This window comes from Oncorhynchus keta, chromosome 34 (genome assembly GCF_023373465.1).
Source record: "Oncorhynchus keta strain PuntledgeMale-10-30-2019 chromosome 34, Oket_V2, whole genome shotgun sequence".
NCBI lineage: Eukaryota > Metazoa > Chordata > Actinopteri > Salmoniformes > Salmonidae > Oncorhynchus > Oncorhynchus keta.
The window spans coordinates 36974976-36992385 of record NC_068454.1 but is presented as its reverse complement, the minus strand read 5'-3'; the positions used below and the strand labels follow the sequence as shown (position 1 = coordinate 36992385).

General features: G+C 42.9%; 1 protein-coding gene across 1 annotated transcript in view; it reads right to left on the bottom strand.

Annotated features, from left to right (window-relative positions):
- The window catches only part of pde11a (phosphodiesterase 11a), a 57639-nt gene that overhangs the window by 7437 nt on the left and 32792 nt on the right, over positions 1 to 17410 (bottom strand). The window contains exons 10-18 of the mRNA XM_035750023.2: positions 16986 to 17036; positions 15065 to 15211; positions 14093 to 14200; positions 13488 to 13597; positions 10686 to 10776; positions 8992 to 9092; positions 8605 to 8682; positions 8446 to 8509; positions 8240 to 8314 (exon numbers count right to left, since the gene is read on the bottom strand). Coding sequence (XP_035605916.1) covers positions 8240 to 8314; positions 8446 to 8509; positions 8605 to 8682; positions 8992 to 9092; positions 10686 to 10776; positions 13488 to 13597; positions 14093 to 14200; positions 15065 to 15211; positions 16986 to 17036 — 825 coding nt within the window. The remainder of the gene's footprint in view (positions 1 to 8239; positions 8315 to 8445; positions 8510 to 8604; positions 8683 to 8991; positions 9093 to 10685; positions 10777 to 13487; positions 13598 to 14092; positions 14201 to 15064; positions 15212 to 16985; positions 17037 to 17410) is intronic.

The following is a 17410-nucleotide window of genomic DNA, read 5'->3' as shown; positions in this document are numbered from 1 at the left end:
TTGCAATTTCGTCATTTAAAAACTGTCACACTGGCATTTTCCAGCCCTAACGCCAGGTTCGGCAATTTATCTGTCTAACATCAGCATGCTTGCTCTCAGATGGGAGGGGTGGATATATTTAAGGTGTATCCTTAAACACACACCTTAAAGTTCTAATTTCAGGCAGTGCTGGTCAGGATGTTTAAGACCAACCAAAAGCTGGTTTTAGCGGTAACACAGTTGGTTATGGCATGAACTTTGACAGCGGAAATGCAGCTTATCCAGCCGTGACAAACACAGCCCATCTGCACATGGGACAAGATGTGCTTTTAGTGCCTGGATACTGTATATTTTATTAAAAACCAAGCATACCCTTCCCTCCTCTTAATGAGAGGGGGCTCCCGAGTGGCGCAGTGGTCTAAGATACTGCATCTCAATGCAAGAGGTGTCACTGCAGTATTAACTTTTTCTGTCCTTTCCCAAAAGCATTATTTGGCTTTCTGCCTGTTCCCAAAAGCATTATTTGGCTTTCTGTCCTTTCCCAAAAGCATTATTTGGCTTTCTGTCCTTTCCCAAAAGCATTATTTGGCTTTCTGTCCTTTCCCAAAAGCATTATTTGGCTTTCTGTCCTTTCCCAAAAGCATTATTTGGCTTTCTGCCTGTTCCCAAAAGCATTATTTGGCTTTCTGCCCGTTCCCAAAAGCATTATTTGGCTTTCTGCCCGTTCCCAAAAGCATTATTTGGCTTTCTGCCCGTTCCCAAAAGCATTATTTGGCTTTCTGTCCTTTCCCAAAAGCATTATTTGGCTTTCTGCCTGTTCCCAAAAGCATTATTTGGCTTTCTGCCCGTTCCCAAAAGCATTATTTGGCTTTCTGCCCGTTCCCAAAAGCATTATTTGGCTTTCTGCCCGTTCCCAAAAGCATTATTTGGCTTTCTGCCCGTTCCCAAAAGCATTATTTGGCTTTCTGCCCGTTCCCAAAAGCATTATTTGGCTTTCTGCCCGTTCCCAAAAGCATTATTTGGCTTTCTGCCCGTTCCCAAAAGCATTATTTGGCTTTCTGCCCATTCCCAAAAGCATTATTTGGCTTTCTGTCCTTTCCCAAAAGCATTATTTGGCTTTCTGCCCGTTCCCAAAAGCATTATTTGGCTTTCTGCCCGTTCCCAAAAGCATTATTTGGCTTTCTGCCCGTTCCCAAAAGCATTATTTGGCTTTCTGCCCGTTCCCAAAAGCATTATTTGGCTTTCTGCCCGTTCCCAAAAGCATTATTTGGCGATTGGCTGTGTAGGCTATTTGACATGTGTACAATTAAGCCCTAAAGTTTAGGCTTATGCACTAAAATACTAGCACACAGCTCGGACACCTGTGGTTCGAATCCAGCCTGTATCACATCCGGGCGTGATTGGGAGTCCCATTGGGCAGGGCACAATAGGCCCAGCGTCGTCCGGGTTTTGCCGGGGTAGGCCGTCATTGTAAACAAGAATTTGTTCTTAACTGACTTGATTAGTTTAAATTAAGGTTCAATATTTTTTTTTTAAACGAAGGCTGTTTTGTTTTTGTCCTGCCCAATTTAATCAAGTAGGCTAGTCTAGACTGTTGATATAGTGTTTGGCTCGTGAGGCCGCTTGGAAATAAATCTTATTCACCAAAGTTTTATTAAAATATGACGTTTGTGAGGAGTAAAACAGTGAGCTGACATGCCCTGTTTATCTATGTATTGTAGGCAGACCTACATTATTTGAGTTATGTTTTGGACGTGTGTAAAACCCCCTCCGTGATGTAGGCTACATGTGTCCATGCCCATCACGAAACGAGAGATGAAACCCTCTGTGAATACCAGTGACCCTCCTATTTAGAAGTTCTTTTCCTGTAACAATTGTTTGTTTTCCGTTTCCTATTCTTTAAACGCAAGCCCTCCGTAGGCTACCCGTACCCTATAGGCCTACTACAACGAAGGCTGGTTCAACAGTAATGCGTTGTTCCTTTTTTGATGCTAGCAATTTTAGAATGTATTTATTTGTTGTTGAAAAAACAACAACAGGTTGCTTGTTTTTCATCGAATTGTATTAAAACCAAATTTATTACAAAGATTCACTGTCCTGGTTTTATGGTGAGAACGTCCGTGGCACGCCACTTCTGGAGAAGTGTGAACGCGATCTGTAAGATGTTTCCATTATGTCTATAAAACATTATATTTGGGAGCAGGACAACGGTGAGTGGACATTCTCCCTTTCTCTTTATATTGGATCTTTGTCCGGCCATTATGAAAAGTTTAGATGTGAGTAAAATCCTCCACAGTCTGTGTTGTTTTAATATTATATGGGCATGGGAACCAATTATGGAGCCTGGACGTGTACTTAGATATAGCATATTTAAAACAAGTTGTTTTGTTTTGTTAAGAATTTGATTCAAATCTCTTTTTTTAGGTCTTATGAATAATTAATTGAATCTTACTTTTTGAAAACCTTTGGCATGTCCATTCTCAGCCATAATGTAATTCACAGCAGGCCTAGCCTCTATATCAGTATATTTCTACATTGAAGCTATGCAATTTCTTAGAACAATGTGGACTCCAAACAGGTTCAAGTTAACATATTTAGAATAGATGGGATAGGTCAACATTGGAATTGGATTTGATTCCAAGGCAATACATAAAAGACTGTAAATATACACAACTTGAAGCAACAACTTATTTAGCCATGGACCACATCCTGATTAGCCGGTGAGGGGCCAAGCCTCGACACACCCACAACTTGTTAATTCATCAAAACCCAGCCCTTTCACGCCAACGCCAACAACTGCGCCGATAATTGTGGTTGTGAAAACAGCCAAATAAGAGTATGAGAAAAAGGGGGAGTGGCTCCTAGTCCTAGAACATGAATGTACACTTCAGTACTGCAATAGAACTGTTGTAGAACTGAATGCATAAAATGCACCCTTTACCATTATGCCAAACAAGTTCATTCCAGTTCCTATTTTCCATTCTGCCTCAGTCTCCTCTCTTGCTGCATGAACTTCTGAGGCCCCAGAGAGAGCGAGAGAGGGAGAGAGACACACAGAGAGAGAGAGAGAGACACAGAGAGAGAGACACACAGAGAGAGAGAGAGAGAGACACACAGAGAGAGAGAGAGAGAGAGGCTGTGCTTCACAGATAGTTACTGGGCTACGCTTGAATATTGAGTTGAATATTTAATTCACAACGCCCACACACACGCTCAGCGCTAAAGGGTTTGACACAGGCTGCAAAGCAACCTGAGGCAAGTGCATTAGCTAGCTACTTCAGAGGGGAACCAATGTGGCCGGGCATGATTAGTCAACTGGCAGTAATTACAGACGGACGCTACTCTGCTCTCCTCCCTAAGAACCTTCAGCACTGTTTGGACTTCAAAGCTCCAAAATAAAACACCAGCAACTCTTCTATTTTAGTGCATTGGCTTTGAATACAGGACTTATACATGTAGAATATACACTGAGTGCACAAAACATTAAGAACACCTGCTCTTTCCATGACATAGACTGACTGACCAGGTGAATCCAGGTGAAATCTATGATCTGTTATTGGTGCCACCTGTTAAATCCACTTCAATCAGTGTACATGAAGGGTTTTTAAGCCTTGAGACAATTGAGACATGGATTGTGTATTTTTTATTTATTTTTTATTTCACCTTTATTTAACCAGGTAGGCTAGTTGAGAACAAGTTCTCATTTGCAACTGTGACCTGGCCAAGATAAAGCATAGCAGTGTGAACAGACAACACAGAGTTACACATGGAGTAAACAATTAGCAAGTCAATAACACAGTAGAAAAAAATGGGCAGTCTATATACAATGTGTGCAAAAGGCATGAGGAGGTAGGCGAATAATACAATTTTGCAGATTAACACTGGAGTGATAAATGATCAGATGGTCATGTACAGGTAGAGATATTGGTGTGCAAAAGAGCAGAAAAGTAAATAAATAAAAACAGTATAAAAACAGTATGGGAATGAGGTAGGTGAAAATGGGTGGGCTATTTACCTATAGACTATGTACAGCTGCAGCGATCGGTTAGCTGCTCGGATAGCTGATGTTTGAAGTTTGTGAGGGAGATAAAAGTCTCCAACTTCAGCGATTTTTGCAATTCGTTCCAGTCACAGGCAGCAGAGTACTGGAATGAAAGGCGGCCAAATGAGGTGTTGGCTTTAGGGATGATCAGTGAGATACACCTGCTGGAGCGCGTGCTACGGATGGGTGTTGCCATCGTGACCAGTGAACTGAGATAAGGCGGAGCTTTACCTAGCATGGACTTGTAGATGACCTGGAGCCAGTGGGTCTGGCGACGAATATGTAGTGAGGGCCAGCCGACTAGAGCATACAAGTCGCAGTGGTGGGTGGTATAAGGTGCTTTAGTGACAAAACGGATGGCACTGTGATAGACTGCATCCAGTTTGCTGAGTAGAGTGTTGGAAGCTATTTTGTAGATGACATCGCCGAAGTCGAGGATCGGTAGGATAGTCAGTTTTACTAGGGTAAGCTTGGCAGCGTGAGTGAAGGAGGCTTTGTTGCGGAATAGAAAGCCGACTCTTGATTTGATTTTCGATTGGAGATGTTTGATGTGAGTCTGGAAGGAGAGTTTGCAGTCTAGCCAGACACCTAGGTACATATTCAAGGTCGGAACCATCCAGGGTGGTGATGCTAGTCGGGCATGCGGGTGCAGGCAGCGATCGGTTGAAAAGCATGCATGTAAATGTAAATGATTTGGTTTTACTCGCGTTTAAGAGCAGTTGGAGGCCACGGAAGGAGTGCTGTATGGCATTGAAGCTCATTTGGAGGTTTGATAGCACAGTGTCCAATGACGGGCCGGAAGTATACAGAATGGTGTCGTCTGCGTAGAGGTGGATCAGGGAATCGCCCGCAGCAAGAGCAACATCATTGATATATACAGAGAAAAGAGTCGGTGTGCCATTCAGAGGGTGAATGGGCCAAAATTTAAGTGCCTTTGAACAGGGTATGGTAGTAGGTGCCAGGCACACCGGTTTGAGTGTGTCAAGAACTGCAACGCTGCTGGGTTTTTCACTGTCAACAGTTTCCTGTGTGTATCAAGAATGGTCCACCACCCAAAGGACATCCATCAAACTTGACACAACTGTGGGAAGCATTGGAGTCAACATTGAGGCTGTTCTGAGGGCAAAAAGGGATGCAGCTCAATATTGGGAAGGTGTTCCTAATGTTTTGTACACTCAGTGTAGAACGATGGGTTGCCTCATGTCAAGGCTGACCAAAGTAAGACACTGAATCTATATTTATCTAGGATTATCTTGCAGGATTTTAAAAAATCATTCATGGAAGAGTTATGATACATTTTATGGCCCCTGTTGTATACAGGTTAGAAGGACACGGCAGCCAATGGGATTAGAGGAAGGTGTCATTGTCACTTCTTTCTGTAAACTATAGACAGGGGCAGAGGTTTAATTGATGTTGTACGTGTTTGGTAACAGGCTTGTGCAGGAGCATTATTCTAGGACATACAGAGCCGCCTAATTAAAAACCTAGTCCAAATACTGCTTAAGGTACTGTAGAGCAGGGATCATCAACGAGATTATTTTTCTTGAGCGGATGGTCAGAGGGACAGAATATAATTCCAAATCAATTTTAGAGCATAAGAAGCCCAAACAGATATAATATTTGATTAAAACATAATCATTTCAAACCTTGCTTACATTTGTATATACGATCACATACAGTATATCTCTCTGTTATGCGTGGGAATACTTTGGATCAGTATTCAAATCACTTGGAGCTGATTTGCTGGTGTTTTTTTGACAGTCCAACAATTAAACAATTTTGCTCTGAAAACTTGGGTTTCAGTTAGGGAACCCTACTGTAGAGGGACACTATGTAGGAGTTGACAACTCTCCTCTCTCACACAGTGTGATGCAAGCTCTATGTAACAAGTGAACCATGTCTGGACTATAAATCCTATGGCCGGGGGTGAGAGTAGATTGAATTTCTTTCCCGGTGCAGAACCTCTTATGTGTGCACAAGCTTCTTGTCGAACCACATCGCCTTTCGGAGCGTAAGGCTATACCACCGGTTTTCAAGGCCATGTTTTCATTTTCCATGCCTCTGACATGCAGTAATGATAAATAATGGTGTAAAAGCCTACAGTTTTCTTGATTTAAAAAAAAATATATTGTGATAGCCCCCCTCCGCTTCTCCTTCACCCAAATCCAGACAGCTGGTGTTCTGAAAGAGCTGCAAAATCTGGATCCCTACAAATCAGCTGGGCTAGACAATCTGGACCCTCTCTTTCTAACAATCTCTCATTGTTGCAACCCCTATTACTAGCCTGTTCAACCTCTCTTTCGCATCGTCTGAGATTCCTAAAGATTGGAAAGCGGCCGCGGTCATCCCCCTCTTCAAAGGGGGAGACACTCTAGACCCAAACTGTTACAGATTATATCCATCATGCCCTGCCTTTCTAAAGTCTTTGAAAGCCAAGTGAACAAACAGATCACCGACCATTCCGAATCCCACCATACCTTCTCCGCTATGCAATCTGGTTTCAGAGTTGGTCACGGGTGGACCTCAGCCACGCTCAAGGTTCTAAACGATATTATAACAACCATCAATAAAAGACAGTACTGTGCAGCCGTCTTCATCAACCTGGCCAAGGATTTCGACTCTGTCAATCACAGCATTCTTATAGGAAGACTCAACAACCTCGGTTTCTCTAATGACTGCCTCGCCTGGTTCACTAACTACTTCTGAGATAGAGTTCAGTGTGTCAAATCAGAGGGCCTGTTGTCCGGACCTCTGGCAGTCTCTATGAGGGTGCCACAGGGTTCAATTCTCGGGCCGACTCTTTTCTCTGTATATATCAATGATGTCGATCTTGCTGCGGGTGATTCTTTGATCCACCTCTACGCAGACGACACCATTCTGTATACATCTGGCCCTTCTTTGGACACTGTGTTAACAAACCACCAAACAAGCTTCAACACCATACAACACTCCTTCCGTGGCCTCCAATTGCTCTTAGATGCTAGTAAAACTAAATGCATGCTCTTCAACCAATCGCTGCCGGCACCCGCCCGCCCAACTAGCATCACTACTCCGGACGGTTCTGACTTAGAATATGTGCACAACTATAAATATTTAGGTGTCTGGCTAGACTGTAAACTCTCCTTCCAGACTCATATTAAGCATCTCCAATCCTAAATTAAATCTAGAATCGGCTTCCTATTTCACAACAAAGCCTCCTTCACTCATGCTGCCAAACATACCCTCGTAAAACTGACTATCCTACCAATCCTTGACTTTGGCGATGTCATTTACAAAATAGCCTCCAACACTCTACTCAGTAAATTGGATGCAGTCTATCACAGTGCCATCCATTTCGTCACCAAAGCCCCATATACTACCCACCACTGCGACCCGTATGCTCTCGTTGGCTGGTCCTCGCTACATATCCGTTGTCAAACCCACTGGCTCCAGGTCATCTATAAGTCTTTGCTAGGTAAAGCTCCGCCTTATCACAGCTCACTGGTCACCATAGCAACATCCACCCGTAGCACACGCTCCAGCAGGTAGGTATATTTCCCTGGTCATCCCCAAAGCCAACACCTACTTTGGCCGCCTTTCCTTCCAGTTCTCTGCTGCCAATGACTGGAACGAATTGAAAAAATCACTGAAGTTGGAGACTTATATCTCCCTCACTAACTTTAAGCGTCAGCTGTCAGAGCAGCTTACACTGCAGCTGTACACAGTCCATCTGTAAATAGCCCATCTGTAAATAGCCCATCCAACCAACTACCTACCTCATCTCCTTATTTGTTTTTGTTTTCCTGCTCTTTTGCACACCAGTATTTCTACTTGCACATCTATCACTCCAGTGTAAATTGCTAAATTGTCATCACTTTGCCACTATTGGCCTATTTATTGCCTTACCTCATTTGCACACACTGTATACAGATTTTTATATTGTGTTATTGACTGTACATTTGTTTATCCACGTGTAAGTCGGTGTTGTTGTTTTTGTCGCACTGCTTTGCTTTATCTTGGCCAGGTCGCAGTTGTAAATGAGAACTTGTTCTCAACTGGCCTACCTGGTTAAATAAAGGTGAAATAAAACATGTTTTACCTGTACAGTGTACCCACACTATTAATTTTGCCGGGACGCCGTACCGAACCATACAGCCTTACTTTCACCACTGCCTATGTCATAGGCTTTATATAGCCCAAAAACAACAGTGAGATTTGCTCATATGATGATGAACTCACAGATGGGGTGAGCTTCAGTTCAGATCTCTCTCTGTCCCCCTGCTCAAAAAACTCGCTGGTGACCAGTTCTGCCACCTAACAGGAGAACATCAGAACAACTGTTAGCATGAGAGAATACAAGGACTTCTACAATACCTGAGAGTATTCACAATATCCTAATGTACACTTTTCCGGTGTGCGTGAATGAAATAGCCTGCCCTTTTTACCTTGCGTGATATTTCCCAGGGTTTGGTGACGGCCCCCAAGTCACATGCTGTCATCAACATGGACCTGTGAAAGTTCAGTCAGACATTCGTAATCTCAGTTGAAACACACACAATGCCCTCAAAAGAAACACGTTTTCTGCATCACAATGATTTACTTACCTACACATGTCTCTGTGGCCTTTCACGTTCCAATTGTATTCGCCTTTGTTGACCAGCTCAAAAAACGTGTTCCTGTTCCTAAAAGAGAGGAAGGATGAATTCTAGGCCATTTTGTTCATTCTCGTGTGAGTGATATACAATCCACAAGGAGGCAGTACAGACTAGAATATTTGTTATCTAACCAAGAGCTGGGACCATGAGAATATAAACAATGCATTCTTACCTGTACGTCACGTTGGTATGTAAAAAAAGAAAGAAAGAAGATGAAACCCGCTATAATATTGACAAAACAAATAACTGACTGCTCTACGCTTTATGCTGTATGAGACGATATCGTCAAATATGTCTATATCAAATCCCATCAGCCGGATACAATAAGGTACATACTCAAAGTATAGAGTGAGGTCTGTGGCCAGGATGGACTGTTTCAAAAGCTGCATGAGGTCACCGTATTCTCTAGACGACAGGTTGGAGAAGATGTTGTGTCCCTGCACACACAGAAGAAGAGGCGCAGAAAACATTTCATCAATCACTGTCTAATTCAGCCTGAGAGCCGGTTTGTTTGTGCTATTATGCTCCCTGTCAGTCCCTGTCACTCTTGGCTCAACAATGACAGCATATACGACGGCAAGAGCACAAACAGATCTGGTACCAGGCTTTGTTTACTTCCTCCACGGGAACACAATATTTTTAATAGATTTCCTTAACCCGCTACAGGTGAATAAATAAGCGAAACAGTGTTTTGTGGCGAAATCTAGTCCAATCTGTACATGAGCAAAATAAAGGTGTCATGATCTGACTAGCAGCTCCAGCATGACTTTGTGGCTGTCAGCACATTCAGTCTGTGACTTGAGAGGGATTCCTCAAGTGTCACATCTTTATGTGTAGTGCTGATAAAGGGGATAGTGTGAGCGTGACACTCACTGTGTGTGTGTGTGTGTGTGTGTGTGTGTGTGTGTGTGTGTGTGTGTGTGTGTGTGTGTGTGTGTGTGTGTGTGTGTGTGTGTGTGTGTGTGTGTGTGTGTGTGTGTGTGTGTGTGTGTGTGTGTGTGTGTGTGTGTGTGTGTGTGTGTGTGTGTGTGTGCACGTGCGCGCCTGGAGTCAAAGGCAAATCTGCCAGAGGCTGGAGACCGAACCATCAGGGATCAGAGGGAAAGCTCTTAAGAAGTAAGTGCCACTTCTCACTCTCTCTCCTTTTCATATCATTCCAACAGATCTCTCTCCATCATATATATATATACATATATATATATATATAATATATCCCAGTCCCACTTAGAGTGCCCATCACCAGGGGAATGCCCAAGAAGAGAGAGGTGGTGAGATATGGGGAAGGAGAGAGGGGCTTCTTGAACCGGATGACCCCTGATTCTCTCTGTTCACGCTCGAGCTGAGACAGGTTTTCTCCAGCACTGCAAGACCAGCCTCGATCCTCAGTTCATTGGTTCCCATGAAATATTGAATACCGTAACGTCAGAGATGTAGAGCTTGTTTTTTCTTCACTCTATCTTAATGAGAGGGAGAGAGAGAGAGAGAGAGAGAGAGAGAGAGAGAGAGAGAGAGAGAGAGAGAGAGAGAGAGAGAGAGACAGAGAGAGAGAGGGAGGGAAAGACTGATAATGGAGAGAGTGGCGTTCGTTCGTCGAGACGTTCCGTTTTAATTAATGGTTCCTGCTCTGGTTGGTGGACTGAATCCGTGCGCTCGTTCTTTTCCCCTTCAATTAGACGCACTGCTCAATGATATGCTAATGACCATGGCAGTAATTCAGACACTGTATCAACAGAAACCATTATGCTAGTCACAGCAAACATTTGTCAGCTTACTGTGTCGTCAGCTTCGTGATAACGAGTCTATTGGAGCCCTGCTGGCTAGCTCTTGTTTCAGCAGACACCATGAAAACACAGCTAATTACCACCAGTCTGTCTGACCACACTAAAATCAGTCGCTTGCTTAAAACGTCTCTCTAAACCAATCATTGTTTTTGTAATGACATTGATTTTTTTGGGGGTGATATTTGTCTATTCTGATCGCTTCTCGCGCTGAGAAGCGCGACACAGTAGCGACACAGTGATGGAGCTCACCTCACTCTGCAGGATCATTACGGCGTGGTTGAAGTGGTGATGCTCGAGAGTAGCTGAGGTTCCATACAGCAGAGACAAGGCTGAACCTGTCCTGAGAAAGTCAAAGAGAGAAAGGGGATACATAGCGAGAGAAAGAGTTAAACAGGCAAAACACAACAGAAACACTGGAAGAGAGAGGATCCTCCATTGAGACCTCTCTAAGTCTCTTCACTAAATCACTCCACAGTCCACTGTCAACATGTTCTCACAGCTCAATATTGCAGCAAGTGAAGCTAATATCAGATTCTGTGGAGGGAAAACCTTCAGTGTTCACCATCTGGAATCATTCTGGGCCAATGGGTCAAAATGACACATGGGCTCCCGATGGTGACTGCGGTGTGTGGGCAGATCCACTAGCTTCAACAGTTGTTTTTCCTGCGGCTCTAATTGTGCTCTCCACCCCAGCCGCGTTTAAACTCTCTATCCTCTCTCTCTCTCTCTCTCTCTCTCTCTCGCTCTCTCTCCCTCAAACAGACTCCTATGTACATCTTATGCAGTTTGTTTCTCCACTCTAGTTGAGCTGGGCTGGATTACAACAGATTGTTGCAGGTGGGCTAGCAGAGCACAGAGTGTGTGTTAGTGATGGGTGGGTTGACTCATAGAGAGAAAACAATGCATTAACGATCCATGAATGTATAATTATTGTGCAACTAATACTGATAGACTACATTGAGTTTTTTTCTTTCGTTATTTTTATCTGGCGTTAGTGCGTAAGCCTAAGCTTTAAGGTCTAACTGTACGCGAGCCAAATACACAACAATTACCAAATGCTTTTGGAAACTTGGGTAGAAAAGTTAACGCCGATCCACTGAGGCAAAAAGGTTGGAGGTGAATTCAGTTTGAGAAAAGTTGTGAAATGGAGAGTTGAAGATAAAGACAAGGGAGGGCCAGAACAGTAGCCTAATGTTTGAGAAAGATCTTATGTGTGATGATTGTGAGGCCCCGTTCAAATTTGACAGTCACAAAACTGGGACTTCAAATATGGCACGTCAAGGGAACTGTACTGTCTATAACAGTGGAGGATCATCCTCCTCAGTGAATTTCATAAACATTTTAATAGTGAAACGCTTAAAAAGTTAGATAATAACTATACAAAATATATTCACGCCACCAAATAATTGATTAAAACACACTGTTCTGTAATGAAGATCTACAGTAGCCTCAACAGCACTCTGTAGGGTAGCACCATGCTAGTGCTGGAGGACAGCTAGCTTCTGTCCTCCTCTGGGTACATTGACTTCAATACAAAACCTATGAGGCTCATGGTTCTCACCCCCTTCCATAGGCTTACACTGTAATTATGACAACTTCCAGGGGACATCCTCCAACCTATCAGAGCTCTTGCAGCATGAACTGAGATGTTGTCCACCCAATCAAAGCATCAGAGAATGAAAGCATAAGCTACAGCTAGCTAGCACTGCAGTGCATAACATGTGGAGAGAGATTTATTTTTCTCTCTTCACTTTCACTAACTAAGCTATCAAATGCAGCTAGCTAGTTTAGCTTACTCAAATACACGTCTCAAACAGACAGATGCTATGTTAGCTAGCTGACTATGACTATCCAACACTGGAACTCTTCCGTCAAGGTAATTTATTGCCACTGGAGCCCGCTGGTGTAACTGCATACTGGCTGTATACTGTACTGCATGATTGAAGAAGGTTTACTAAAGTGTTAGTTCTACTAGCTATGTTGACTATGACGCTACTTTAGCTAATATGGTGACAACGATGTAGGCTGTGTGTAAAGTTTTTTTTTGCCTGGTCACAGACAGCTGCGTTGTGCACTGAAGTCCACAAGCGAGGGGGAAAATGTGAGAGGAGGAGAGCACATAGATGAGAGAAGGAATACAACATTTGCTTGTGATCAGGGATGTATTCATTCCGCCAATTCTGTTGAAAAACTTTTCCTAAACGGAAGCAAACGGAACGAAACGGGGATAAACATACCTGAATTTGTCCAATATAAACTCTTGTTTGCAAATGTTGGACTAATGATTACACCCTAGATCAGCTAGATGCAGGCAAGAGTGTGCAGCAGCACTGACTGCCAATGGTCTATAACCTCTCACATAGCCTAACATAATACAAACTCCTGGTGAATTAAGCAGTTTTTACATTAAAACTATACACCAAATATATTTACTAGGGAACAGGAGTGGAGAAATGATTTGTGATTTATTTATTTCAGCATCTTGAGATAATGAATACGTGGTTAGGGACCATCTGTAAATGTGCTATCTTTATCAGCGTCATAAAAGCTGATAGTATTTCCACCACATAAAATATGCATCCAAGCTGAACTGAAATCGTCTCAGAAACATGTTGGGCTGTTTTCACAGCTTGTAATTCCCTTAAAACAGGCCAAACTGATGTCATTTGGAAATGTAGTCTTCTTCTAGGGCAACAAGTAATGACAGAAGAGATGTATCTAATTATAGACAAGTTGACTACCAAATGTCAGAAATTATAAGCAGAAATATAGGGTGATGTAAATAATCTGAAAAAAAAAATCAATCCTACAGCCCCCGTAACAAAATATTTCTGGCATCTCTGACTGCACAGAGCATTTTCTATTTTTGCGGGTTAGGGTTGGGTGCGGCCTCAGATGTTCACTTTATCATATATAGCTTGCCGGTTGCGGATAGATTATTAGCAATTACGGGCGGGGTGTGGGTGAATAAACAACTGACCCACGCATCACTAGAGTGCTTGTGCATGTGTGCCTGCAAGCGTGCGTGTGTCTACGGACAGGGTCACCCACTTGGCCTGGAAGGCGTTGTTGGTTCCTCTGTGGTCCAGGTCGTGACAGACACAGCCAACTATAAGAGCCAGGATCTCAATCTCCGTCAGGGTCTCTTGGAAGCCTGCCGTCTATAGGGACACAGCAGGGACAGGATGTCACTCAGGGGCCACACACACAAGTAAACATAAACCCACACACACACAAACATAAACTAAAACACACACACACACTGTAGGTAGGATGAGCATGGCGATGAAGTAAACAACATATGTAAATTGGAGTTAGGTCGCTATGGGGTCAACAGTTAGTAGTAGTGTACTGTAGGTCTGGGTTACTTATTAAAACACAGCACTCCTGGGCTCTAAACGGCTTACACACAACTATTTAATCTCCCTCTTGGCACAATCAATTCAGATGGGACATGCATAAGGCTGTGCTTGGTTACATCAAAAAGATTGAGAAGGAGCGTGAGGAAGATGGAGAACAATGGACAGAAGATGAAGCAGTTGGTGCGCATTAGTCAGTGTCCACATGTGTTGGGGCACGTGTGGTGTATTTGTACGGTCTCTGTTCAGGCTAATGATAGGCTAATGCTAGACTCCCTGTGCATTCTCCATATTCACCGTTAGTATGGCGAACATGCACTGGCAGACGTTGAAGGCGTGCCTCCAGTTGTGGTACAGCACCATGCGGTAGTTCTTCCTGACCGTCAGCAGCCATCTGCACAGAGTCTGTAGAAAGTCAGGGGCACAAGAGGGATGGACAGAACAGGGTCCGTCAGCAGACAGTAGGCTGGTGCGTCAGCTCTCACATTCAGGCCGGGATTCAATCCGATCGCCCTTTGTCGGCAATGTACGTTTTAAAGACATAATTTACGCTGCATATGTAGGCTCAATCGAAAATGTCTTTAATGGCGCATTGTACAAATCCGCAATCGTATTGAATCGCGGCCTCAATCTAACCTGCCATAGCAGTGTTTCCACTGCTGTTGTTAACAAACACAAACGTCCTATCGTGAAGCTACAGGTAACTGCCAAAATAATGGAAACACTTGAGTAAATGAGGGATACAAAGTGTATTGAAAGCAGGTGCTTCCACGTTTCCCATCATGCTTAGGGTCATGTATAAAAATGCTGGGCACGCAATTATTTTGACTACCATGGCTATGCACCCATAGGATGACAATGCCCCCCTCCACGGGGCACTAATGGTCACTAAATGGTTTGATGAGCATGAAAACGATGTAAACCATATGCTATGGCCATCTCAGTCACCAGATCTCAACCCAATTGAACAGATTATGGGGCGTTGCCTGAGACAGCGTTTTCCACCATCAACAAAACACCAAATTATGGAATTTCTCGTGGAAGAATGGTGTCGCATTCCTCCAATAGAGTTCCAGACACTTGTAGAATTTATGCCAAGGTGCATTTGTTTCCTTTATTTTGGCAGTTACCTGTGTGTGGCAGCAGTAGCAGTAGTAGTAGTAGGTATTTCCTGTTGAAAACCATTCAGTAATTGTATTTTACCATGTGGAAAAAGCATTGATTGAATAGCGGGCTCTGTCAAGAGCATTGGGTCAGAGCCGCTCTCACCTCGTAGTCGATCTTGAACTTCTGCACCATGCCCAGCTCCATAAACATCCTGAGGGCTGCGGTTATCATGGCGTCCACATCCAGAGAGAAATCATCAAAGGAAAGCTTATCGATGCCAAGCTCGCAAACAAGGGGGATGTTAGCAGCCTGGATTATGGAAAGAAGAGAGAGGGGGGGGGGGTCGTGCGATTTTGAGACACTGAAAATTCAACATATGGAGAGTTGCTAATGAGGACTCTGAGAGCTCGTGTTTAGAAAGGGTTGACAATTAATGAGAAAGTATCACCAGTGGAATTCATTGTTGTTAACTTCCTGTGAGCTCATTAACAGATTGTGGTAGTATTCTATATTTAACCTATAATACTAACACAGAAACACCACTAAACCTATTTAATTATCCCAAGACTTCAATCCACATGAATGAAAACCAAAGCATAATGGTTCAGAAAGACTGAGAATTGAAGTTGTTGTCTTATTGGATTACATGTGCCATTGGTCTTTCTTTCTAAGGGGGATAAGGTAACATCTCAGAATATGAAGGTGTTGCTGTTCTCCTTCCCCAATCCCTGGGGCTGCGGGTAGAGGACACAGCAGAAGTACCATCCAGGCTCACTTCCACCAAGAGAACACAGCAGAGCAGCCAGGAAAACCCACCTTTTCTAGGAACCGTTTGTCTTTCAGGTCAGCAGGTGCGTCGGGCTAATTCAGCGCCTTAGGTTATGAATTCTAGCCAAGTTTTTTCTTTCCCGCCGGTGACATTTACAATTCTCTGGAATCTGGGGTAGAGTGTGTTTACTGAGGTTCTGTATGTAGGCCAGTTATGAAACGGGGGAAAGACAGGGTGGGTGCTGCTGAGCACTGTGCTATGCCTGCATGTGGTGAGGGGGCTGGAGATCTGACAGATGTCACATTGCACGGCTGATGCTCAGTGCTAATGGCCACCGGGACAAGCCCCATATCAAAGAGCAAGAAAGACATTTAACACATCACACAGTTCTGAGAATGTTTTTTTTTCTTCTCTCGGATTGGTTCCAGAGGCACACTCTATTACTGTCTAAATAATGCAATGAAAGTGATTGGCTATTGATTGACTAATTCATTCCAAATACCACAATTAGTTGTTTTCATGTGGGACTTGAAGGAGTACTGCCCCGGCCTGTATATACAGCACGCTGCCTTGCACCACACTGCAGTCCAGCGAAGCAATTGGAAAATGAGGTCCGTGAGGAGAAGCCATCAATCTATTCCTATCATGTAGCACCATTAATGATTTCTCATTTTACATTGGAAGGTAATGCGTGCCAAAGCTTCATTCCGAAAGTTATTTCTTAATTGAAAAAAAAAAAACATATTACTCTGGGCGATGAACTACAAGTGGGGTTTTCCCCACAATTCACAGTCTTTTGTTCGGTATATATAATATTATTATTATTCTGCAAAATATGTGTATTTAGCATCAGTATAAGCCATAAATTAAGATTGTTTGTTTGCTTTACTTAAGCTTTAATAGATAATGCATCACAAACATCTCAACCAGCCTGTTGAGTTGCCCAATTATAGCAAAATAATTCAAGTAATAACAACACACAGAGTTTCTTTTTAAATTATAACTGTATTATAGCTCCAGTACCATTGTTGTGAATGATATATATTCATGTCAAAGTCACCAGTCAACTCCACTACACTCAAAAGTTACTTCAACTTCAACCAGTGAATGCTATAGCTATAGTGATGCTAGCTATTCTACCAGTCTGTCTCAATGAGTGTTAGCACGCTAATAGCACACCATGCACACAAAAAAACTACATTTTTAAGGGGTAAGCAGTAGGTTTATGATGATATCACCAAAGTATGTTGTATCAGACATTTCTAACAACACACACACACACTTTCTCTCTCATATAAGAATAAGACCTAATACCTTGAATTTGTCGACCTCAGTCTTGGAACAGGTTGCATGGTATGACAGAACCTGCAAAAGAATAGAGAACACAGTGGTGAAAAAAGTACCCGATTGTCACACTTGAGTAAAAGTAAAGATACCTCAATAGAAAATGACTCAAGTAAAAGTGAAAGTCACCTAGTAAAATATGAATTATGTAAAAGTCTAAAAGTATTTATTATTAGTATCAAAAGTCAATGTAATTGCTAATATACTGTACTTAAGTATCAAAAGTAAAAGTATTAATCATTTATAATTACTTAAATTAAGCAAACCAGAAGGCACAATTTTCTTATTTGTATTTATTTATTAATAGCCAGGGGGACACTCCAACACTCAGACATAATTTACGAACGAAGCATTTGTGTTTAGTGAGTCCGCCAGATCAGAGGCAATAGGGATGC